The sequence below is a fragment of the Danio rerio genome, chromosome 18, assembly GCF_052040795.2.
Source record: "Danio rerio strain M-AB ecotype USA chromosome 18, GRCz13ab, whole genome shotgun sequence".
In the NCBI taxonomy this organism is placed as follows: domain Eukaryota; kingdom Metazoa; phylum Chordata; class Actinopteri; order Cypriniformes; family Danionidae; genus Danio; species Danio rerio.
In genome coordinates, this window is record NC_141038.1 from 20,261,913 (window position 1) to 20,286,327 (window position 24,415).

General features: G+C 39.1%; 5 protein-coding genes across 13 annotated transcripts in view; 1 reads left to right on the forward strand and 4 right to left on the reverse strand.

The window, feature by feature from the left end:
• Positions 1 to 24,415, reverse strand: part of dennd4a (DENN/MADD domain containing 4A) — a 343,904-nt gene that overhangs the window by 67,118 nt on the left and 252,371 nt on the right. The gene's annotated exons all lie outside the window — the stretch shown is intronic.
• The window catches only part of tgm2l (transglutaminase 2, like), a 63,885-nt gene that overhangs the window by 7,626 nt on the left and 31,844 nt on the right, over positions 1 to 24,415 (reverse strand). The gene's annotated exons all lie outside the window — the stretch shown is intronic.
• Positions 527 to 2,328, reverse strand: LOC147839708 (uncharacterized). 2 transcript variants are annotated; one of them, XM_087293101.1, is made up of 2 exons: positions 1,225 to 2,328; positions 527 to 1,047 (listed from the first exon to the last, which is right to left on the reverse strand). In XM_087293101.1, the coding sequence occupies exons 1-2, from the start codon at positions 1,787 to 1,789 to the stop codon at positions 557 to 559; spliced, it is 1,056 nt and encodes a 351-aa protein (XP_087149227.1). In that variant the 5' UTR covers positions 1,790 to 2,328; the 3' UTR covers positions 527 to 556. The 2 variants fall into 2 exon arrangements, with proteins under 2 accessions (XP_087149227.1, XP_087149226.1); XM_087293100.1 differs by having other exon boundaries at positions 527 to 1,321; positions 1,364 to 1,928.
• On the reverse strand, positions 4,235 to 17,040 carry LOC797305 (alanine--tRNA ligase, cytoplasmic). 3 transcript variants are annotated; one of them, XR_015514874.1, is made up of 4 exons: positions 15,995 to 16,276; positions 6,735 to 6,926; positions 4,628 to 4,778; positions 4,235 to 4,486 (listed from the first exon to the last, which is right to left on the reverse strand). XR_015514874.1 is itself a non-coding variant. In XM_087293126.1 (3 exons), the coding sequence occupies exons 1-3, from the start codon at positions 16,136 to 16,138 to the stop codon at positions 4,407 to 4,409; spliced, it is 375 nt and encodes a 124-aa protein (XP_087149252.1). In that variant the 5' UTR covers positions 16,139 to 17,040; the 3' UTR covers positions 4,235 to 4,406. The 3 variants fall into 3 exon arrangements, 1 of the variants encoding a protein (XP_087149252.1); XR_015514875.1 differs by lacking the exon at positions 15,995 to 16,276 and adding an exon at positions 7,060 to 7,349; XM_087293126.1 differs by lacking the exon at positions 6,735 to 6,926 and having other exon boundaries at positions 15,995 to 17,040.
• Positions 17,001 to 23,252, forward strand: LOC797383 (uncharacterized). Its single transcript, XM_087293104.1, has 3 exons — positions 17,001 to 19,886; positions 20,184 to 22,878; positions 23,037 to 23,252. The coding sequence occupies exon 2, from the start codon at positions 22,044 to 22,046 to the stop codon at positions 22,857 to 22,859; it is 816 nt and encodes a 271-aa protein (XP_087149230.1). The 5' UTR covers positions 17,001 to 19,886; positions 20,184 to 22,043; the 3' UTR covers positions 22,860 to 22,878; positions 23,037 to 23,252.

Below are 24,415 nucleotides of genomic sequence, written 5' to 3' on the forward strand. Positions count from 1 at the left end.
TTAAGCCTTTAAATGTCACTTTAAGCTGTATAGAAGTGTCTTGAAAAATATCTGGTCAAATATTATTTACAGTCATCATAAAGATAAAATAAATCAGTTAGTACATGATTGTTAATTTGATTAATTTTTTTGTTTTTTTTCCCCACAGTACTACATTGAAAGATCAAATCTAAAGAGTATGCCTGTACAGTACACCATGGTCCAGAGTGGACACAATAATGTACCTAGGGCTGTGCAATATATATAAAAAATTATTGATAGATAATGGTATATGCAATACTCATATCACAGATATATTTATATAATTTATAATAATAATAATAATAAGTTAACACAATAAAATTTAACTCAAAAACTATCATTAATCTCCTTAAACAGGGAAATAAAATTTAACAAGAAATATCACAATACTCAAAAGCAATGTACCAAATTAAAATTAGACCATATGTTACTTGAAAAATTACACCATTTAAGTAATCAATGTGGCTATAATTGTTTTTATATGCAAAATAAAAATAAAACATCACATTTTTAAGAATGCTTTATTTACAGCAGATCAGAAATAGGATGCAAATGACATTAAAACACAAAATGAGGAATGAAGAAAAACATCTGGACTCCAATTTGTCACCAAGCGGACAGGTGCAGGAGACACATAGACGGTCCAGGAAGAAGCCGGAGGGACCGGAGCAGTAGAGACCTCAGTACAGCTGTCCGGACTCGAACAGGCAGAAGTAGAGCTCTCTTTAATCCAGTCAGGCGCCAAACAGGCAGAATCGGGAAAGTCCTCGGTACAGCATTCGGGACTTAAACTGGCAGCATCAGGAGAGTCCTCAGTGCAGCAGTCGGGACTTAAATTGGCAGCAGCAGAAGACTCAGCCGTATAGCAGTCGAGACTCAAACTGGCAGAATCAGAAGAGTCCTCGGTACTGCAGTAGGGACTCAAAGAGCCAGCATTAGGAGAGTCTTCAGTACAAATGTCGGGAGTCAAACTGGCAGCATCAGGAAAGTCCTCGGTACAGCAGTCGGGACTCATACCGGCAGTACCTGGAGAGACCTCTGTATTCCTGTCATGAGTCGAAACGACAACACCAGAAGAGAACTCCGCAGAGCAGTTGGGAGTTAAACAGATAGCAAAAGAGACCTCAGTGCTTCTGTCAGGACTCAAACAGGCAGCAGCAGGAGACTCCTCGGTATAGCAGTCGTGACTCAAACGGGCAGTACCTGGAGAGACCTCTGTATTCCTGTCATGAGTCGAAACGGCAACACCAGAAGAGAACTCCGCAGAGCAGTTGGGAGTTAAACAGATAGCAAAAGAGACCTTAGTACTTCTGTCAGGACTCAAACTGGCAGCAGGAGAGACCTCAGTACTGCTGTCAGGACTCAAACTGGCAGCAGGAGACTCCTCAGTACTGCTGTCAGGACTCAAACTGGCCGCTGTATGAGATAGGGCAGCACTGTTGTCAGGAGCCAAACAGGCAGCAGGAGAGACTTCAGCACTGTGGTCAGATGAGGCCTTGGTGTATTTTTTGCCACCTCTTTGATGGGAAAAGGCCCACCTCCAAATTGATTTCTTCTTTTTAGAAGAACGCTTCTTTCCTCTTTCCACATCTCTCTCTAGATGTAAATTGTTTTCCACTTCATCTGTGGAAGATTGTGGTGGTGTACAATGATAGTAGTCCACACTGCCACAATCATTTCTTGACGGTTTACAACTTGAACTGAGCTGACCCATATTTGAATTGTCAGAGCTACAGAATGAACAAACCAACAAGAATTGCAGTAACATACAGTGTGATGTCACATATAGAACTCACAAATAGAGGCCAGCATTCTGTGGCTTCCGGTTTCTACGGTAACCAATTCCATTGTGTCCCACTGGCCCATGTCACCACGTTTAAATCATTAAATTCTCAGTTTTTACTTGGTATTCTACTTTTGACATAAAATAAAGTAATTTATTTTAATAATAGGTATTTATATAAACACTTATAATACATATATATATAAATTTATATAAATACTTATAATAAAAATGTCTTCAACAAAAACAGTGAACTCAACTAATCAGAGAAATAAGCTGAGGTGTTGTGGACTGTTTAAAGCTAGCTCATTCTTGATTGAGATCAAATGGATAAAATGTGAAAGGTCAAGTATAAAATGTTTTATATTCGTTGTGAAATATTTGTATGAAATTCCATTCATTTCCATTTAATACTAATATGTGTTGTTAAGGAATAAATTTAGACAAATTTAAAATTGATTTTCTTGATTAAATATAGCAGAATATTTCTGGTGACAACCAGATATTTAAACAGATCTCATTATAAATTTGAAAAGTTGGTTCTTTTTTAAAAATGCATAAACTAACAGATCTATAATAACCATACCTCAATGATTTCTTATTGATTTAAAAACAATTATCATCTGGTTATTAAGGATATAACGATTCACTGGACTCACAATTCGATAAGATTCACCATACTAATCTCACAATTCATGATTCAGTCACGATTTTTAAGCAAAATTATTTAAAACAAATTGAAGGTGAAGAGTGCTTTCATTTCTTTCTTAAATGCAGCACTTTTTTGCTAAATATAAAATATTTTCTGCCATAACTTAATTGCTATTTTATAAACAAAACAAGAATAATACAAACTAAATACTAGGGGTGTAACGATACACTCAGCTCACGATACAATGTGTATCACGATATAATGTTCACGATTCGATATGTATCACGATATTTGGAATAAAAATTGAAAATTAAACTGAAATTCAAAATTTTTTTTAAAATTTTTTTAATTACCAAGTAAACTATTTTTTATGTATTTCTTTTGTTTCAACTTGTTAAACTGAACCTTCTTTAAGAAAATAAATTAAACAGGACTGTCTCTGGAAAATCAAACAATTTAAAAACTTCTTATAAAATATTATTGAAATTATTCAATTCAATTGAATTAAACAGTAAGAGCTCAAGGCTTTGTTTGGTCACTTGCATTTTTTGTGTGTGCAATCTACATTTCCAGGTAATCAGCAGTTCTATAAAATAATTCTGAACTGATGTGTATCTGTCTGAGAGGTTTTTATGTATGGCTGTCTTCATGTTGGGCAAGATGAGTGACAGGGTGGCCGTCTTTTCATTACACAGGACAGTCGTGGCTCTTCTCAGCAGTTTAGGCAGGTTTACTATTTCTTCGGCGTCGCTGATGTCGGCGCTATCAAGTATATCATGTTGACGTGCATTTTTGTGTACCTCTGAACTCAAAAGAGTTCATGCTCGTAATCATAACTCTAAAATGCGAGATGATTATTTAAATAATGTGCACGCTTTCGGTTTCATTTCCACTGCTGTTCATACTTCCCAAGCGGCTCCTGAACGATCACTCTGTTCCACAAACTGAATGTTGTTTACTACTTTATTACCTGTTAGTCACAACCTGCAGGTTCTGTTCACTGAAGCAGACACGCGCGCGTCTATCATAGTCCGCCCTCTGTAGTAACACCTCACGGTCAGCTCACGTCATGTGTGATTTTGCGGCTACCAATACATCATTATATGAAGACAGAATGATATTTTAGGGTGAATTGTACCTTATAAATACAGTAAAGGAGGGGGAAAAACTAATCTAATACCTGCTTCTGTCAAAGAACAACTCTCTGTTTTAGTCTGAAAAAGATCTTTGCACTTTCGATATAAAAACACTGCATAAGCTAACATGGACACTAATAATTTGATTTTTATGCGATTAAGACAATACTCTGATTAAGAGTCTACAATGTAAACAGCGATTTTTGATTAATTTAATCCAATTAAGGTCATAATCGAACTAAAGAGAAACCGAATTAAGACGCCGATTTTAGTTGCAACCGTCATGTAGAACTTTTCACCGCGTTTTGAAACACACACACACACACACACACACACACGTTCCAGAATGAAAGTGAAAGTGTCAAATTGCTGTTAAAATTGACAAAATAAAAAATGAAACACCCAAAATTACACAAAACTCAAGGAAATGCGGATAGCATGGTGACGCAATGATGTTAATCGAATGATTTGTTATAACATGTTAGAAAAGGATCATGAAAGGATCATTCAAAAAGCAACTCATGTAAACATCTTAATCTTATTATTGTCTTAATTAGATTAAGGCAAATAATTTGATTACTGATGTCCATGTAAACAGTCACTGATTTACCCTCTGATCTCCATAGCAATTGCTAAGGCAAGTGGAACCACGTGGTTTGGTTTATTAGTTGGTTAATAGTTTTTTGGTAATAGACGTCTGTGACAGTAGTTTTTCATTGTGCTGATGGTTTATGTGCATCATTTTTGTCAAAATAGATGTGTTTTTGCAGTATTTGCACACTCTTTGTGTTTTGTCTGGCGCACATCACCGCTGTCATTTTACTCTGTCGCCCACCTCTTGCTCGACGTTGATGTGCAGGTGAAGTGAGCTTGCACCAGTAAACAGCATCCCCTCTGTTCAAAACATGTATCACGATTCATTCAACATTTTACCCACATTTGTATCGTCACATATTTGAATCGATTTTCAACTGGCTAACGGTGAATCATTAAATCCCTATTAGTTATTATTTTTTGTGGTATCATGTGCTTCACCTGGTATAGTTGTGCTTTCTCCGAGACTCTGGATCTTGCGGTCTAGGATGCGGCGTCCTCTGCTGAGGGTTTTAAGGAACTGTGCCTCTTCCTCATTGATGATATCCTTTACCATATCAGGATCTTTCCGCAGCTCTGGAAAAGCATCACCCTGAAAAGAGCAATAAACTATTAAATGGACATAAGAGAGTAAGTATTAAAAAACTATATTAAAATAAGGCAAATGCCTTGATTAACCATTACTAATAATGTACATCTATTTTGTAGCCAGTTTAGACTAGTCATTTCATCCTCTTCGTAGTAAAGATTTTCTGAGTTGTTTGGATTAAAAAATTAATTATGGAATGTTTCACTCACTCTCGCGACTGTGCAGGTGCACTCAACTGCAAAGCCAAGTGAAAGTAGGCTTCAGTAAAAAGATAATGCAAAAACGCATATGATTAACAACAGCTTTAGAAAGCAAAAGCCAAATCCATTTTAGGAAATTTAGAAACCTGGCCGGATGAAATGCCAAAAAAGTAGCATCTCTGTGTGTCTGCAGAGCATGTGAGACTGTGTGAATACTAACAAGTTTCGTGCAGACTGAACGAAAGAGAGAAACAAGAGAGATTTTTCCTATACTTAATCGATCACAGATACAATATAGTGTAAAAGAATAATAGAAATAGTAAAAAATAATAATAATAAATAAAAATAAACAAAAAAGGTGTCACTAAATATAGTTGGGCGGTGGTTAATATACCTGGTGGCCCGCCCAAATAAAGTCAATAGCCCCTTTCACACATACAGACCTTTCCGGAAAATTGCCGGCAATTTTCCGGAACGGTTGTATGTGTGAACAGGTCCTTTTTGAAAATACCGGTAAATTCGTTCTGGCTATTTTCCGGAAAGAGAATTTGCCGGAATGCTGCGCGGTGTAAATGCAGAAGGAAGATTCCCGTAAGAAGCGCGTGCACGTCTAGAACGTGCTGACGTGAGACGTCTGCTTTAGCCAATCACAACAGTCAGACGCATTTACGTCCGCGCGGTTTGTGAGGATAAAAGCCTTTGAATATTTTTCCTGACACATTTAGCTGCTAGAAGTTAGTTAGATCACGTTTACATGTTCTTCTTAATGCCAACTGTGTAAATAATCATCGATGAGATGCTTATGATAAGCCGTTGTTTGTTTACCTTCAAGCTTTGCGTGCGCATATGAGCGCCTGCACATCTCGACATGCGAAAGTGATCCTGCGAAAGTTGTTCACAATATTGATCATCCACAGAGTTTGTAATTTAGTCAAATGTTTACAAATACAAGCGCAGCCGTTTAAAGCTCATTTGTGGTGAATGATGTCAGAACTTACCGGTATTTTGGAATGGATGTGTGAATGCTCTTTTCCGGAAAAATTCCGTAACGTCCTTGCCTGTGTGAACAGCGCTTTTTTGAATATACCGGTAAAGTCGTTCCGGAAATTTTCCGGATATTTACCGGTATCACTGTGTGAAAGGGGCTAGTGACTGTTCAAGTCATTTAAAGAATGACTGTTTTAAATAACGGTTTACACTACACAGCATTGTTGGTTTACAAAAAAACAAAAACAAACATAGTCCTGTTGTACTACCACATTTGATTTAGGTTTTATTGTATATATATATATATATATATTAAAAAAATATTAAATAAATTTAAAAATAAATTAATATTTTTCAGATTTTCATAGTATATTTATTAATTCCAGTACTTTTATCATAAACTGATTTATCAACCATTTGGTAGAGGTTGCTATTTTAAAAACTATGGGATGTGCTGAAAAAAATGCATTGAGTTTGTTAACTAGCGACTTATGGAGTTAAGAAATGTAATTCAGAAATGTTTTTCTTGGTGGGGCAGGTAAAGGGATAAAAGCCAATGCCAATAATCCACACGGTAGTGGTATTCTGTGCATTTCTATGGATGAATAAAAATATCTCTTATACAAGACAATAACCAACATAATATCTCTTAGTTTTCTGTGCATCCCTATGAACAATACATTATATAAGTAGCAGTAAAGCTATTATCTATTTGTATTTTATTGCTTTTTACCTTTGCTAGCTGTACAGTAGCAAAGAGCTTTAAGTTTACCTGTTGAATTGGATGAACACCAAATTCCAGATTTCAAGCTTATTTGGGTCATCCATGTTGACCAGGTGTGCAGCATCTCTGCCTCCAATGCGATCATAGTGGATCTCACTGCACGGCCCACATGGACCAGTGTCCCCCATCTCCCAGAAGTTATCCTTCATGCTGCCAGGCAGAATACGGCTCTCCTCCATTCTGATACAGAAAGAATATAAACAAATTTACATCAATTCTACAACTTGTATTATAATTAAAATTGGTCATTTTAACCCATATAGATAATCTAATCACAGTCATATCACCCTGCAGCCCAAGACCGGTTACTCACTGAATTCTAAGCAGGACTGAGTCTGGTCAGTACCTGGATAGGAGACCACATGGGAAAACTAGGTTGCTGTTGGAAGTGGTGTAAGTGAGGCTAGCAGGGGGCGCTCAAAGTGCAGTCAATAGCCCCTTTCACACAGTGATACTGTAAATATCTGAAAAATTAACGGAACGACTTTACCAGACTTTACCACGACTTTACCTGTGCTGTTCACACAGGCGAGGACGTTACGGAATTTTTCCAGAAAAGATCATTGACACATCCATTCCAAAATACCAGTAAATTCTGACATCATTAACCAGAAATGAGCTCTAAACAGCTGCGCTTGTATTTGTAAACGTTTGACTACATTACAAACTATAAAACTATATATAATATAGTTAACTATAAACTATAAAAAACACAGATGACAATAAAAAAGTGATAATCTCTTCTTCTAGGAAACAATAACATTTATCTTTAATATTGCAATTTACGGTGAAATTCTGCCTTCCTTTTACATTCACAAACTGAAAGTAATATCCAAAAAAGCAAATAGATAATTCACAAAAATATTATTAATTAGGTCACACTTAACTTACTCTAAACCCTTTATGAATTCCTTTATGATGTTAAACGCAAAAGCAGATATTTTGAAAAAATGTTCAAAACAAGTTAATAAGCTACCAGTTTCCAACAATCTTTAAAATTATTTTGTGTTCTACAGTTTAAACTATCAAAATAATGATAACATTTACATGTAATATTCTTCAACCAATTAGGCACATACATTCACTTTTTTTTGCTAAACTTTCATATATATATATATATATATATATACATATATATATATATATATATATATATATATATATATATATATATATATATATATATGTAACCCATGCGCTCTCTGCGTGCTCGCTGGCCTCTAGCACCACCGCTGCTACTCTGCGTTGTGTTGTATGTGTTGTGGGGTGGTAAACTGGAGATGCAGGCAAAGAGAGGTTCGCGATCGTGACTCGACCATTTATTTGTCAGAAGGGCACCTATCAGTGTTGATAACACAAACTCAGTCAAATATCAACACAAAACATTCATTATTATTAACTACTGCAACACAATGGCTTTGCATGAGCCGCACACTCCCTCAATCACTCTATCACAAAAAATAAAAAATAAAACAACCTTTTAACTCCCTATACAACTCTCCATTTGCTCCTTACAATTTAGTACACAGAATATCTCAGTAAAAAGAACTCTTGAGCATTAATAACAAAGATGCATTTTAAATAAGGATCCTGCTATCATGAACACGTCTTACCTATCAGTGTTGATAACACAAACTGAGGAAATTACGGCGCACTGCGCACATATTCAACACTACGGTGTGCCAAGAGGCTCAAACAACATAAGAAACGTTCAAATACCTAAATAAAACAGTGTCACAGCGACATCTTGTGGACAAAACAAACACTGCGCTACATCCACCCCTTCCTTAATTGATGGCGTCCCAGCCATCAGATTACCCAAAAACTTAAAAGTGGTATGCTCTTGGGCAATTAAAACAATAAATGTGTTTTGATTGAATGTGTATAGATGGTGTATGTGGGGTAGCTAACTGTTATCAGTGTGTATGCAGTATGGCTCTGTGAGTGTCCTGCTCCTCTTATTTTTAAGCTTTAGCCACAACTTCCTCCCTCTTTCTATCTTCTTTTGATCACTCTCCATATTCACAACTTGTGATTCCAGTAAGAGTTTAAGTGGAGGGCGTCGATTTCTTTGGGGGTTTCTCCTTGGAGAGTTGGGCCCTTGTGTGGAGGTGGCACCACTGTCCATTGCACGCACTTCCTCTCTGTCACTCATTTCTGCTGTACATGTGTCTGCCTCCTGTGTGTTCATTGGTTCCCCTTGCTCATTGGCTGTTTCAATACAGGTTCCTTCCAGAGTCTCATCTGAACCATTACTTTCCATATCCTCTTCGGCTTCCAGTTCAATGCCTGCCTCGCTTATCTCTCCAACTGATTCTTTCCCTTCCATGATCACTTGTTCGTCTTGCTCCACAGGAAGAAACATACACTGGGTCAAAAGGTTTCTATGAACCACTCTCTCTGCTCCTCCATCCTCTGGTCGCACCACGTACACAGGCAAATTTGGTTGCTTCCTGACCACAACATAAGGCCGCGCCTCCCATCGATCTCCCAACTTCTGTCTTCCCTCCACATGACAGACTTTGACTAAGACTCTATCACCAGGACTCAGGTCCTCGCTCTTAGCTCTTTTGTCATAATATTTTTTCTGTTGTCCTTTTGCCAGCTGAGATGTCTTATTAGCCAGGGCATAGGCCTGCTTCAGGGAGTCATACAGAGTCTGAACATACTCGCTGTATTCACATGGCTGGTTTGTCGTGGGGGAACCAAAAATGAGGTCCACTGGGAGCCTCGGATGCCTGCCAAACATTAGGTAGTATGGGCTATAGCCAGTGGAGTCATGCTGTGAGCAGTTATATGCATGTGTCATGGCATCAATGTGCTCATGCCATCGGGACTTCAAGTGAGGCTCTAGGGTTCCTAACATGTTCATCAGAGTACGGTTAAATCTCTCAGTGGTCCCATTTCCCTGGGGGTGGTAGGGCGTGGTGTGAGTTTTAGTGATGCCCGTACACTTGCATAACTCCTTCACAATTGCACTTTCAAAATTACGGCCTTGATCAGCATGTAATCTTGCAGGGAACCCAAATCGGCAGAAGAAATTCCTCCACAAGGTTCTGGCTACTGTGCTTGCCTTTTGGTCCCTAGTGGGGTAGGCTTGTGCGTAACGGGAAAAGTGATCCGTAACTATAAGCACATTCTCTATACCACCCTTGGACTTCTCCAGCATCAAGAAGTCCACACAGACCAGGTCCATTGGGGCACTGGTATGAATACTGACAAGGGGTGCCCTGACATTGGCTGTGGGAGTTTTCCTTAGGCAGCACCTCTCACACTGTTCACACCAAGCCTTAATTTCCTGGAACATTCTTGGCCAGTAAAATCGTTCTCTTATCATCTGTAGTGTCCTCTCAAATCCCAGATGCCCTGCGTCATTGTGAAGGGCTATTTTAATGGTTTCTCGCAGCTTTTCAGGCAGTATTAGTTGTTCAATCACCCCTTTGTGGCAGTCTCTGATACTGCGGTACAGGATTCCTTTTTTTACCACCAGCCTCTTCCACTCTTTTAAAAGAAGACCCCCAGTAGCTCCCACTTCTATCCTCTCACTGTGACTTGGTTTGTGGTTCCTACTCTTGAAGTGGAGGACAGGACCGATAACCCCATCTTCCCTCTGCATCGCTCGGAGCTCCATTATAGTCATAGCAGGCAGTGCCTCCATCCCCACATCCATATACACCTCCCTAGTCTCCTGACAGCTTTCCGTTTCCTCTATAAGAACTGTGTCCTCTCCTACGACCCCCTCAATCTTCTGGGTGGTATGTGCCTCCTCAGGACTTGGTTCACTTATCCTCAACTGCTGTGGGCAGGACTGCAGTGTTTCCACCACCTCTTGATTTGACATTCGCGAGAGGGCATCAGCATTTGAATTATCCTGTCCCCTCCGATACTGAATGTCAAAATCAAATATGGATAGATGAGAGACCCATCTCTGACCGGTGGCGTCCAGTTTGGCTGAGGTCATTACATATTTCAGAGGGTTATTGTCTGTCAGAACAGAGAACTTGCGTCCATAGAGGTGGTCATGAAACTTCTCTGTAACTGCCCACTTGAGAGCAAGAAACTCAAGCTTGTGTGCCGGATACCTTGTCTCAGGTGGGCTCAAGCCTCTGCTCGCATATGCAATTACCCTTTCTGCCCCATTTTGGACCTGCACCAGAACTGCGCCAAGCCCTGTTCCTGAGGCGTCAGTCTGCAGCAGAAAGGGCTGACTGTAATCTGGATAGCCTAGCACTGGAGCACTTATCAGCTTTTCTTTTAAAGACTGAAAAGCCTCCTCACATTCAGCAGTCCAAAGAAATGGCTGGTGTGGGCCAGGATTTTTCTGCTTTCCTCTTTTCTTTCTTTTAGGGTCGCCGGAGGTAAGGCGGTATAAAGGAGAAACTAAGTTAGAGTAGCCCTTAACATACCTCCTATAGTAGCCTGTGAATCCCAAAAACTGCAACACTTCTACACAGTTAGTCGGCCTTTGCCAATCCTTGACCTTATTGATCTTCTCTGGGTCTGTCCTGATGCCCTCTGCTGACACCAAGTGACCCAAGTACTGCACTTCCTTCCTCACAAGCTGGCACTTAGATGGTTTAAGCTTTAAACCATGTTCTCGAAGCCTATCGAAAACCATCTGGAGCCTTTCCAAGTGTTCTTTAAAAGACTTAGAGAAAATTATGATGTCGTCAAGATAAATAAGGAGGTGGGTGAAATTTAAATCGCCAAAACAGGAGGTCATCAGTCTTTGAAATGTGGAGGGTGCATTTTGCAACCCAAAAGGCATCCTATTGGCTTCAAACAGACCCATAGGAGTGCTGAATGCCGTCTTGGGCTTATCTTGTTCCGCCACCTCCACCTGCCAATATCCTGAGGTAAGGTCGAGGGTCGAGAAATACTTTGCCTGTCCTAAAGCCTCTAGAGCCTCCTCTATCCTAGGCAAAGGGAATGCATCTCGTGTGCTGCAGGAGTTTAGTTTCCTGTAGTCAATACACAATCGCAGTGACCCATCTTTCTTTGTCACAACCACCACAGGTGATGCATAAGGACTTTTACTGGGGCGAATAACTCCTGCTGTCTCCATATCCATCAATAACCGCCTTACATCTTGCCACTGGGAGGGGGGTATTTTGCGGTATGGCATTCGGAACGGCCTTGGGTCAACCAAGGGAATCTCATGCTGTACTGTTGTGGTGTGACCATAGTCCAGAGGATGTTGGGAAAACACATCTGCATTCTTGTCCAGCAGGTCCTTAAGTAGGACACGTTGGTCCTCACTTTCCACTGAAGCTTTACTTAGGTCAACACCGCAGCTGGCTACTACTTGGTCTAGACTGAGACATGCCCCGCTGTGTCCAGCTTCACCATGCTTTTTATCAGGGAACTCTACCACCTTGTCCACTAGGACTGCACTGGCCAGTCTTGTGTGTTGTTTGATTGTAACCACTTGCTGGGAAAGATTCATCACTCTAACAGCGGCACAACCTCTTTTCACATTCACAAGTACTTTGGCAACTAAGATGTCTTGAGGGAGCTTTAAGGAGGGATGACCTTCGATAGGAGCTGTGTAGGTCTTCCTTTGAGGGCCTGTTCTGACCTTACACCTTAAATCCATCTCTTTCCCACCAGGGATGTGTATTGTATGACCAGTGTAAACAGCAGGACCCACAATGTCATGCACTCCCCTTTGCTTGGTGCTCCCCACCTTCAGAAAAGCTGTGTACCACTCAGGATGCTTTTCTTTGACCTGGTGCAGAAACTGCGATCCATAAGCTGCTTGAAGATGGGTTCGAGAGGCTCGTATTACGTTGGTTCCCACTAACAGGGGGACTGAAGAGCGATAGTCGGAATCAGGAACAACAAAAGTAGGTACTGCCTTGAATTCTTTTCCCAGCACTTTCAGGTCAATGTGTAGGACTCCATGATAGGGTACTGTCTGACCTGCTGCACCCTCTATAGCTATTGTAGAAGACTGTAGCTTCTGTTTTTGTAGTGCTGGGTGACTCTGCCAGTAATCGTGGGTAATACTGGTTATCTGAGAGCCAGAATCAATGAGAGCCTTGCATGCCTTGCCATTTACTTCCACTTCCCCTTCATTCCTGGGACCCACTAGGGCAGTGTCCCCTCGCTTAGTGGAAATCCTCATTACTGGTGAGTGGGGTCCTTGCTGTGTACCCATGGATGCCCCGGCTGCCATGGGCACTAAGCGTTTAAATTTTGAGCAAAGTGCAGGTGCCCATCAGCAGAAGTTTTAGGCTGTTGGGCCTCAGCCAGACTTGATTCAGGAAGTACTGCTCGGCACACTCTGGCTGTGTGGCCTTGTTCTCCACACCGGTAACACACAAAACCCACACTCTGGCTTGCTTTTCCCTTCCCTGGTTGGACAGCTAATGGGGATGCAAGGGATGGAGAGGCCATTCTCATTTCTAGTTGGGACAACTTAGCCATTTGTTCTTCCTGAATTAGGGCTAACTTCTTTACCATTTCTGTCAACTCTGATATTTCAGATGCATGCTTTGGTCTATCCATTTTGGTGTTTTCCCCCCCTCTCGAAGCTACATGTACCTGAGCAAATGCTTTCTTTGCTTTACTCTGTGTATGGAACTTCTTAGTCTCTCTGGCTAAACTTCGGAGCTCAGCTTGTAGCTCTCTGAAGCTCAAAAGCCTGGGTGCCATTGGAGCGACTCTTGTGTACACTTCCTCATCTGTAAGACCCCGCATGAACTGTCGGGTTAATTTGCTATCTCGATCTAGAAAGGGTCTACCTCCTCTTTCCTTCTCCTCTACCGTCCGTAACTTTGCATCAAGTGCAATAGCATAAGAACATGCAGACTCTCCTGAATACTGGCTCCGCTCATAGAAATCAGCCAGAGGATCCAGAGAGCCTCTTGTGTCACTGTATTCAGCCCTCAGTTCCTCGAATGCTCTCTCAGGGGTCTGATCATGGGGAGGTAGGTTTAAGATGAGATTTCTGGCTTCACCACCCAGATGTCGCACAACAGTTGAAAATCGAAGGTGCATTGGGAGCTCTATTGCCTCCAGAAGGTACTGCAAATCTCGAATCCAGTCTTCCACCAGTATCCTACAGTCTGGATTTCCTGTGAAAACTTGAACATTTTTTACTTGATGAGTTTGCATGAAACCACCATGAGCTGCCATTGGAGGACACTGATTTGTGGCTACTTGATCAGGGGGCCTGAACTGTGTCACATGTGGGTAGGCTGACTGACTGGCCGATGTAGATAGGGGAAGTTGAGCAAGAGCACCAACCTGCATATTTTGTTGGGGAGGAGGAGACATTTGAAAAGGAGCATCAAGATTTGCCTGATCCACTGCTACTTGAGGGTTGTATAGAGTCATGCTGGGAACCCTAGCATTAGCAAATGGTGGTAATGGGGTGGATCCACTATAGCTTTGAACTTGACCAGTGAGAAGCGTGGGTTCAGGGGAATACATTTGATGGGCCTGCCCCATAGTTACGTGTTTGAGTGTAATATGTGCTGCTGGTCCTCCCTGAAGACTCTTTGTAGGCTCAGGAAAGGGATTTGAATACACAGAGTAAGCCTGGGGGCTCGGTCTATTTGACTGTACTGGATGATGTGAAGCACCTGGAAGGGGTCTGGGCAATAGCTGCTCAGCTGGCATTTTAGCGAAGCTATGGTGCTCAGAGCTTTGCGTAGTCATGGTCCCTAATGGCCCATAGTCACTGTGTTTGCAAACAGAGGTATTGACTGCCCTTTCTGCATGTTCACCTGGCCTTGTATCTGGGCTATTGTCAAAGCAGAGTGGCGGTACCTGCCCTGAGGCCCCAGTGCCTGGCAGCCTAAATGTCTGAGTTGGTGTCACATATTGGCCAGCATAAAAGGAGTTTGTAGGGAGTGGTGGAGTTTGTCTTTCTAAGGGTGGCATTGGGTCATTTTGGACATGCTCAACTGGTGGCAGGTGACTGGATGTGCCAGAAAAGGAGCTCTGCTTATTTTGAGTTGAGTTTGCATATCTGTGTGACATTGTAAATTTTGTAAAAATGTTTACTATGTGCAAGCAGGTTAATTTGTAGTGTAATTTAATTGTATCAATGTGTTGTATTTACGTAAAATGTTCAATTTTGTAGGAATGAGAAAAAAAAATTCCATAAAAAAAATAATAAAAATAATAAGCTATGTCAGATATATGCAGAGAAAAAAAAACACTTATGCCAAAAATTCCTAAACTAAGATGACTTGTCACTTTATACTCAAAGGCCTGTAGTATTTCTCACTAAATATTAATTAGATGCAATACAATCTCAGAAACAAATGGAAGAAATCTCAATTCTGAATAGTCTTTTTTTTTTTTTTTCACAAAAAAATATTTTTCATGACAATAGATCACTCACATTAAAACATAAACAGTTCAGATTGCAAGCAGGCTTTAAAGGATATCGAGATGCCGGTGTTGTATCCCCAAAATCACCAGTTTAGTGATTAAATTTCATCTATTACAGAGTTCAGCAATCAAATCACTGGGTGTTAAATACTCTTCCTGGTCGGTGTAATTTTGCCACAATCCGGGTTGTCACGGCACCAAAATGTAACCCATGCGCTCTCTGCGTGCTCGCTGGCCTCTAGCACCACCGCTGCTACTCTGCGTTGTGTTGTATGTGTTGTGGGGTGGTAAACTGGAGATGCAGGCAAAGAGAGGTTCGCGATCGTGACTCGACCATTTATTTGTCAGAAGGGCACCTATCAGTGTTGATAACACAAACTCAGTCAAATATCAACACAAAACATTCATTATTATTAACTACTGCAACACAATGGCTTTGCATGAGCCGCACACTCCCTCAATCACTCTATCACAAAAAATAAAAAATAAAACAACCTTTTAACTCCCTATACAACTCTCCATTTGCTCCTTACAATTTAGTACACAGAATATCTCAGTAAAAAGAACTCTTGAGCATTAATAACAAAGATGCATTTTAAATAAGGATCCTGCTATCATGAACACGTCTTACCTATCAGTGTTGATAACACAAACTGAGGAAATTACGGCGCACTGCGCACATATTCAACACTACGGTGTGCCAAGAGGCTCAAACAACATAAGAAACGTTCAAATACCTAAATAAAACAGTGTCACAGCGACATCTTGTGGACAAAACAAACACTGCGCTACATATATATATATATATATATATATATATATATATATATATATATATATATATATATATATATATATATATATATATATATATATATATAACTTTGTTCAAATCTCCCTACTTGGTTCATTCCGGCATTGGCGAAGAGCAGCGTGGGGTCATCCAGTGGAATGGTGGCTGATGAGTGGACATACTGGTGTTCATGGCGGCGGAAGAAGTCGATGAACTTCTCGCGGATCTGTGCAGCAGTAAGTGAAGAGTCCATGCTTGTTCCGTTTTTCACAGGAGACTAGTGATAAACACAAACACGGCGAGTCAGAAACCGGTTACACAAAAACAGCGGGTGGGGTAAACCCAATGTAATGCAGCTGCTTTGTGGTGCTATTAACCGGCAACAATTATAAATCTGTTAGGGACACCTGTGGCCTGAAGAAACATCAGGTACACCTCACGAATCATTAACACTGCATCAATACCGGCACATGCCTGAGATTAAAACGGTTAGTAAGGAGGCAAGTTTTAAATTCATCAAACACACTAAATTTGATCTATTTAGGAAAATGTGCTGAGAAAGTCTGCCACTACCTTCTTTATGTGGGAAAAATAGACTGAAGAAATGTTGCATGATGTGGAAAAGAAACGGACTTTTACTTTTTTTTCTTTTCCTTTTCATATATATTGTAATAAAAATCTAATTTCAAAAGATGACTAGTAACACTATTTGGAAATGGTAATATTAGATTGATTGAGATTATTTTGTATTTTGCATGTTACAACAAAGTACATTACAATAAAGATCCAAATGAAACAAATTGTCTTTTAGGGTTTTCTTAAATAGTATTGAGACTCAGAAAATTCAGTCATATTTAAAACATTCACTGTTTAGTTTTCATTGTATAAATAAATACAATTAATCTTTGTTTAAGCACAGGTCACAAGTCTTTAGAAAGACATCCAAATGACAACCTTTCACTATATTAGGGTTAAACTTTGCGCAGAATCCACTAATTACGTTCTGAACTGTGGTGGCTGGTTATTAAGGCTGGGCGATTAATCGAAAAGTACAACATTCAGAACCTATAATCAAACAAATTTTCCAGGTCATTTTTTTCAGTTACTTTTACTTGTACTTTTTTGACTGCTCTTTTTAGGCCGTGTGAGTTTTAATTTCAGTTGTTCAACGTTTATGTTCAATACATAATCATAGATAGTAGATAGTGTGTGTTTCTTCCAATTATTTTAAAATCAAGTAATGGACCCTTCATTTAAAAAGCTCTCACTTGTAATATGTGAAAATATTATTTACTGTACAAAACTTGTCAGTAAACTATAAGGACAAAACAAATGAATAAAATATTCGTTCATTAGTGGTAGATGAGTTAAAATGTTCAATTAATCGAGATTTAGATTTCAGGCCAAATCGTCCAGCCCTACTGGCTACTAAAATTTCAACTTGACATTGCAAATCCTGTAATGTGAATAATGCAGATTTACACACAGCAATATGGATGCTGAAACGATATATGGTGCAGCCCTAGACTGAAGTCATATAAATTTGAATGAAAATTAAAAAACACAAGTATTAAAATGCAACATCAAGACACACAACATGTCTTTTGAATAGGTTAAAAAAAACTCTGTGTAAAACTGAGAAATGCTTTAATAAGAAGCTCCTCAGCAGGTGGAGCCAGAAAACGGCAAACAGACATCCCTGAAGTAATTACATTATTACTCTTATAACAACTAATCCAAAACATAAAGATACTTTTTTAAATGACATCTCATAAGCATTCAAGCCATGCATGCCAGAAACAGCATCCTCCATGAAACAATGAACCAAAATGCTTCAACATTTGCACAATGACAGCAAGAATGTTTTAGGAGTAAAATACATTGAATTACATCATGACCCATTATACATATAAGGGCTGCACAATATTGGAAAAATCTGACATTGCGATATTTTGTTTTGCTGTGATATACATTGTGATATATTTCTATTTTTTCATCAGATGATTTGAACAGCCCCATTAAGAAAGATTTCATTAGTTACATCGACTGGGGTGATCAAGTCTTTTTCTATGCAGTGCATCTGCAAAAAACAATAAATTACAAGCATATAAAAAAGTGAGAGCAAAAATTAAAGGTTTCTTGGGAGTCTAACAGTACATAAATTTAAAAACTGAACAACTAAACACAAAATAACATGATTATCCATGTATAAATAATTTATATAATATCATTTAAGAACACCTTTATTCTTTAATAAATGATCAAATCCTGCGTCGAGACGATCGCGAATACACACATTGCGATATCGATGTTCAACCAATATTTTGTTCAGCACTAATAAAAAATTATGCTAATTATATGTAATAATTGATAGTTTTTTGTTAAAAATTAACTAGAAAAACAAGATACTGGAAAGAATTCAAGCTACTCTGGTGGTAATGGAATTGCTGTTAAACTTTTCTTTTGAAACTAAATCTTTGCCTAGATCTCTTTGAGAGCTAATTTTAGCCTCATACTTGAAAAGAGAAAACCAGAAGAAGAATGCTCTTCATATCAGCCTTCTCAATAAGGATTTTAAATTACTGTTTAATGTGTTAGCTTTGAGATTAGAAAAAAATATTGCCTTTGATTATTGAAGTTGATCAAACTGGGTTTATTCATGGACAATACTCTGGTGATAAAATGGGAAAGTATTAAAAATATGTAATAATGACAAAACACTACTCTGTGGATCTCCTTACTTCTGGGTTTAGCAATGCTGCCGTTGTGGCCCCAACATTATGAAGCTGCAGGCATGGAGACCCAAACACATGCTCAAACGGCTAGTGTAACCCCGCCAGTCCTACACCACCAAACCCATTCCGAGCTGGGATCGAACCAGCGGCCTTCCACATGGGAGTTGGTTGCTCTACACATATAATACACATATAATACAGTGTAAATTCACTAATGTTAATACCTGACCATCATAAACATTTTAATTCTGTGTAAACTCACAATTGTTGATCCTTGACCATCAAAAACATTTAATACAGTGTAAATTCACTAATGTTGATACTGGACCAACAACATTTTAATACAAGGTAAATTCACTATTGTTGGTCCTGGACCATTAAATACATTTAATACCATGTAAACTCACTAAAGGTGATCCTGGACCATCATAAACAATTTAATACAGTGTAAATTCATAATTGTTGATCCTGGACCATTAAATACATTTAACACTGTGTAAACTCACTAAAGGTGATCCTGGACCATTATAAACATTTTAATACAGCGTAAATTGACTATTGTTGATCCTGGACCATCAAAAACATTTAATAGTTTAAATTCAACAATGTTGATCCTGGACCATCATAAAGATTTCAACACAGTGTAAATTCAGTATTGTGGATCCTGGACCATCATTATTTTAATACAGTGTAAATTCACTAAAGGTGATCCTGGACCATCAGAAACATTTAAATACAGTATTGTTGATCCTGTACCATCATTATTTTAATACAGTGTAAATTCACTATTGTTGATCCTGGACCACCATAAACATTTATATATATATTTTTTCTGAATATCTTTAGAGTTTGATCATTTTATTACACAAGACATTCGAAGATTGATGTTCTGAGTACTGAGAGAGAGGGTCAGTATTACAAGAGAGAGCACTTTACCACTAGGCTACTAGAATTGATTATTGATCACAGTTTGAATTCCCTAGTGTTGATCATGGACCATCATAAACATTTTAATAGTTTTTTTTCTGAATATCTTTAGACTTTGATTATTTTTATTTAAAAAAACAAACTGAAGAGGATTACTGAGAACTGTGAGAGAGGGAAGATCGGCAAGACACATGAGGCGGGAATTGAACTCGAGTCACCTTAAGCAAATCAGTGTTACAATCCAGAGCACTTTACCACTAGGCCCCTGATGATGAGTAGTGATCACAGTTTGAGTTCTCTAGTGTTGATCCTGGACCATCATAAACATTTTAATACAGAGTAAATTCACTATTGTTGATCCTGGACCAACAAAAACTTTTTAATATTTTTTTTTCTCAATATCTTTAGAGTTTGATCATTTTTATTTCACAAGACAACTGACAAAGGTTACTCTGAGAACTAGCAGAGAGGAAAGATCAGCAAGACACATGGGATGGCAATCGAACTTGAATCACCTTGATCAGACCAGTGTTACAAGCCACAGTACTTTACCACTAGGCTACTGGAGAAGGTTGTTTCCTCACAATTTAAGTTGCCTAGTGTTGATCCTGGACCATCATTAACATTTTAATACAGTGTAAATTCACTAATGTTGATCCTGGACCATCAAAAACATTTAATAAAGTGTAAACTCACTAAAGGTGATCCTGGACCATCATAAACATTTTGATACCGTGTAAATTCACAAATGTTGATCCTGGACCATTAAAAACATTTAATACAGTTTAAATTCAATATTGTTGATCGTGGACCATTAACATTTAATACAGTGTAAATTCACTACAGCTAGACTTAACAACGCTTAGTTTAAGCAAATTTGATGAACGCGATAATGCATGTTGAATCTGAAGGGAGTCGCTCCGGCTGTGCTGTCCTGGGCGTGTTGTTTGTGTGCGTGAGTGTATGTCTGTGTCTATTTCGTTTCCTAGCAAAAAGAACAAACACCTAAACGACACAGATTTCGCCGTCCATATCCCTAAAAGTTGTTAAAATGTTTAGAGATATTGTGACTAAAGTCCCTGCAAGAATTAGTCTTTGGTGCGACACAACGCATACTTCCAGTGCGTGCCTTTTATGTACTCCTTTGATGCTTCTTACATCCCTGTCGCAGAACTAGTGGCAACAAAATTAGGCACCAAAGTGCATATGCTGATTCAGTGATCCTGCTTGTGAACATGCCTGTTCTCACTCTCAGCTCACATCATTCAAAAGAAAAGGTCCACATTAACACAAGGTCCCCTGATAATGTCAACAGACTGGACTGTCTTAGCACCTGGCTAAATGTAAAGGAGGACTAAGCAAAATAGTTTTTTTTGCAGTCCACTTTGAATCCAACATGGAAATCAATTTTTTCTTTATTGGCATTGAATGTTTTGAAATTCACATGGCACTAACATGCCTGTGTTTTTATTTCTGTAATAAATATTTCTGTCAAGTTGGGATCTTACTGGTTTATTGTGGGTATGTTGTTTACATGAGGAAATCTGTGTTATAAGTTAAACAAAATTCTAAAAATTCTAAACAAATATATTTACAATTTGAATTGTTTTTTGTCTGGCGTTTACATTAATTTTACTTTTGAATAGCCAAAATGACAAGTTTCAGTCTTTTAAATGTAATTAATCATGATTAATTAGGTTTTTTAATCGATTGACAGCACTAATAATATTTACATACATACATACATACTTTATTTCTATATATATTCAGAAGATTATTAAGGGATATCGTGTGAGAGGTGAATTTAGGAGTTTTACACTCGTGAATATTATTATTTTATCAACTCTATTCAGTCAAATATAAATCACTCTTGCAGGTAGGTTTAGTGCTGTGACTGAATATCTTCAGATAAGAAAATGTCCCACACTCAATCCTACGTTAAATAAACTGAAGCAGCTGAGGAGACAAAGGTTTCTGCTAAAAGCTTCTGTAAACCAACAGAAACTGGTTATTTTCAATAGATGTATATGTTAAACCTTTAAAAATACCCACACACACACAGACAAAGTCAATGCAGAGGGTGCGGTTGTCCGATTATTTTATTGGCTTGACAATTGTTACATATGTACCTCCAAAGCATTTGTGATGTTTACATTAAATAGGACATATGAAAACAATTAACATAGTAATGGTGGTTTTTCTAATGAATAATAATTAAGAGCACATTAAACAATCATCTTTAGGATAAAACAATAGTAATAAATACTTTATCTAATACTTAACAAACTAAGATTCATTTATAAACAATTTAGAATCCTGTGTGTGTGCATGCGCTTTCAGCTGATGGTTGCTTAGCAACGACAGTCACAGAATGTGTTCTATATTAGTGTTCCATACTAGAACAGCGCATAAGCCAGCATTCAGGACAGTAACTTGGTGGATCACACAGCTACTGTACGAATAGACAAATCTGTGATTGTGAAGGACTCGTTCGCTATGGATGCTCACTTAAATCAGTCTTCAGACAACCATAATCGCGAGTGGTCATTGGTTGTTCTGACTTTGGACCCAAAGGTGAACGTACAAGAACTGATTGAGTCAATGAAACAGTTCACCCAAATCCACTCTTTGGATCTGTCCTATGATGAAGACAATAATTGCAGATCCATTTATGTGACTTTTGAGCATTCAGGACGGGAACAGGAACCTCATCCTGTGCTCCCCACATACCACTATATTGAGCGGAAGACACTGCTTGTGAGCAATCTGCACCCAATGGTCACCGAACAACAGCTTATTGAAAAGTTTGGTCCATTGGGGTCCATCTCGACTGTGCAAGTGTGCAGAAACAACATCGTCTCTCCTGTGTATGCCTTTGTGACTTTCCATCATCGACTCGATGCAGTGCGAGCACAAAAAGCTCTGAACTTCACTCATTTACTGAATAAACCTCTGATCATCATGTGGGGCCCAGACAAGACAACTGAGGTCCTCTCAGATTATGACAGCAGCTCTCAAAGACAAACAGAGGAGAGAGAGGCAGCTGGAGAAACAGAGGAGAAAAAGACCAGTGGAGAAACAGAGGAGAGAGAGGCAGCTGGAGAAACAGAGGAGAAAAAGACCAGTGGAGAAACAGAGAGAGAAGCAGCTGGAAAAACAGAGGAGAGAGCGAACAGCGAGTCTTCATGGAGAAGAAGGATCTCCAACAATGTGAAAAGTGCTGTGAAAGCCACGGTAAGCAGTCCAGCAACCTGGGTCGGAGTCGGCATAGGTGTCTGTGCTGCTTATGCCTACTTCAGGAGCAGGAGCTAGTGTGGACACATTCTAAAAGGTAATTTATCTCATTTAAGTGACATGACAAATGACTGAGCTTAGTAACACATATGTTTATATAGAATTCTCTGTGGGTCAGAGGTCATGGTAATTCATACTCAAATTCAGGTTCATTTAGACATCGACACTGATTTTCTTGACTCTGTTCTTTTCCAGACGAGAAGGCCTGCCTCACAATCTCCACTCATCATCCCCAGAGTGACCAATCACTGCTCCAGAAAGAAGAGTGACCGATCACCGCTCCAGACAGTGTAGTGTGACCGATCACTCATTCTGACTGAGAACAGTGATTGGTCACTCCACTTGGCAATTTCAGCTTGATTACCCCAGCAGGCCAAACACTTGCAATAAATGTGAATTGAATAAACTTAAGTCTTGTGTGTCTCTCATTCAGCAGTAAAGCTCAGCCTGTTGTAATTTATATCCATCCAAGAGAAGCATGGCAGCACTTTGTTACAATGTGCAGTGGGTCCTAATAATGTCAGTACAGGAAGATATTCTGAAGAATGTTGAAAAAAAGCAGCCGTTGGCTTCCATAGTATTTTTCGTTCCTACTATTGTGGTTTTTTTCGGTACCACTTTATTTTGATGGTCCATTTGAGTATTAGTAGACTGTCTGCCCAATATCTGCTGATACTGCTGCTTTAATAGACATTTAACTGACTATAAGAAACTCTGCAAGTACATGTCAACTTACCCTTACCCCAACCCAACGGTCTACTGAGAATTACTGTAGTTGGCATGTACTGTAGAAACAATGTAACTTAAATTCAACAAACTGACCAGCAAAATAAAGTTTGGCCAATTTTTTTACAACATTTTTCAAAAACCTTCTTTTGTGTTCAACAGAAGAAATTCAAGGGTTTGGAACCACTTGTGTGTAAGTGAATGAGTAAATGTTCATTTCTGTGTTAACTGTCCCTTAAATGCTGGCTTAACATATGTAAGATTGAATCTGAAGGGAGTCGCTCCGGCTGCCTGTGTTGAGTGTGTGTATGTGTGTGTGCGTGTGTGTGTGTGTGTGTGTGTGTGTGTGTGTGTGTGTGTGTGTGTGCGTGTGCGCGCGTGCGTGCGTGCGTGCGTGTGTGTATGTGCGCGTGCACACGTTTCCTAGACACAAGAACAAATGCCTAAACATCCGATGCTGCCGTCCGTATCCCTCAAATTTGTTTAAATGTTTAAAAATGTTGTGACCAATGTTCCTGTAAGAATTAGTCTTTGTGACATAATGTGTACCAGTGCGAGCCTTTGATGTACTGCTTGATGCTTCTTACGTCCTTGTCGCAGCACCAGTGGCAACAAAATTAGGCACCAAAATTCAAATGCTGATTCAGTGATCCTACTTGTAAGAGACTGTTCTCACTCTCAGCTCACATCATTCAAAACAAAAGGGCCACATTGTCCTCAGATAATGTCAACAGACTGGACTGTCTTAGCAACTTCCTTGGTGTTTGGTTTTTTCTGAACGCTTCCTGAATGTAAAAGTGGCTCAAACTCGCTCATTTTAAGGCAGGATGGTACAATTTTGGGACAAT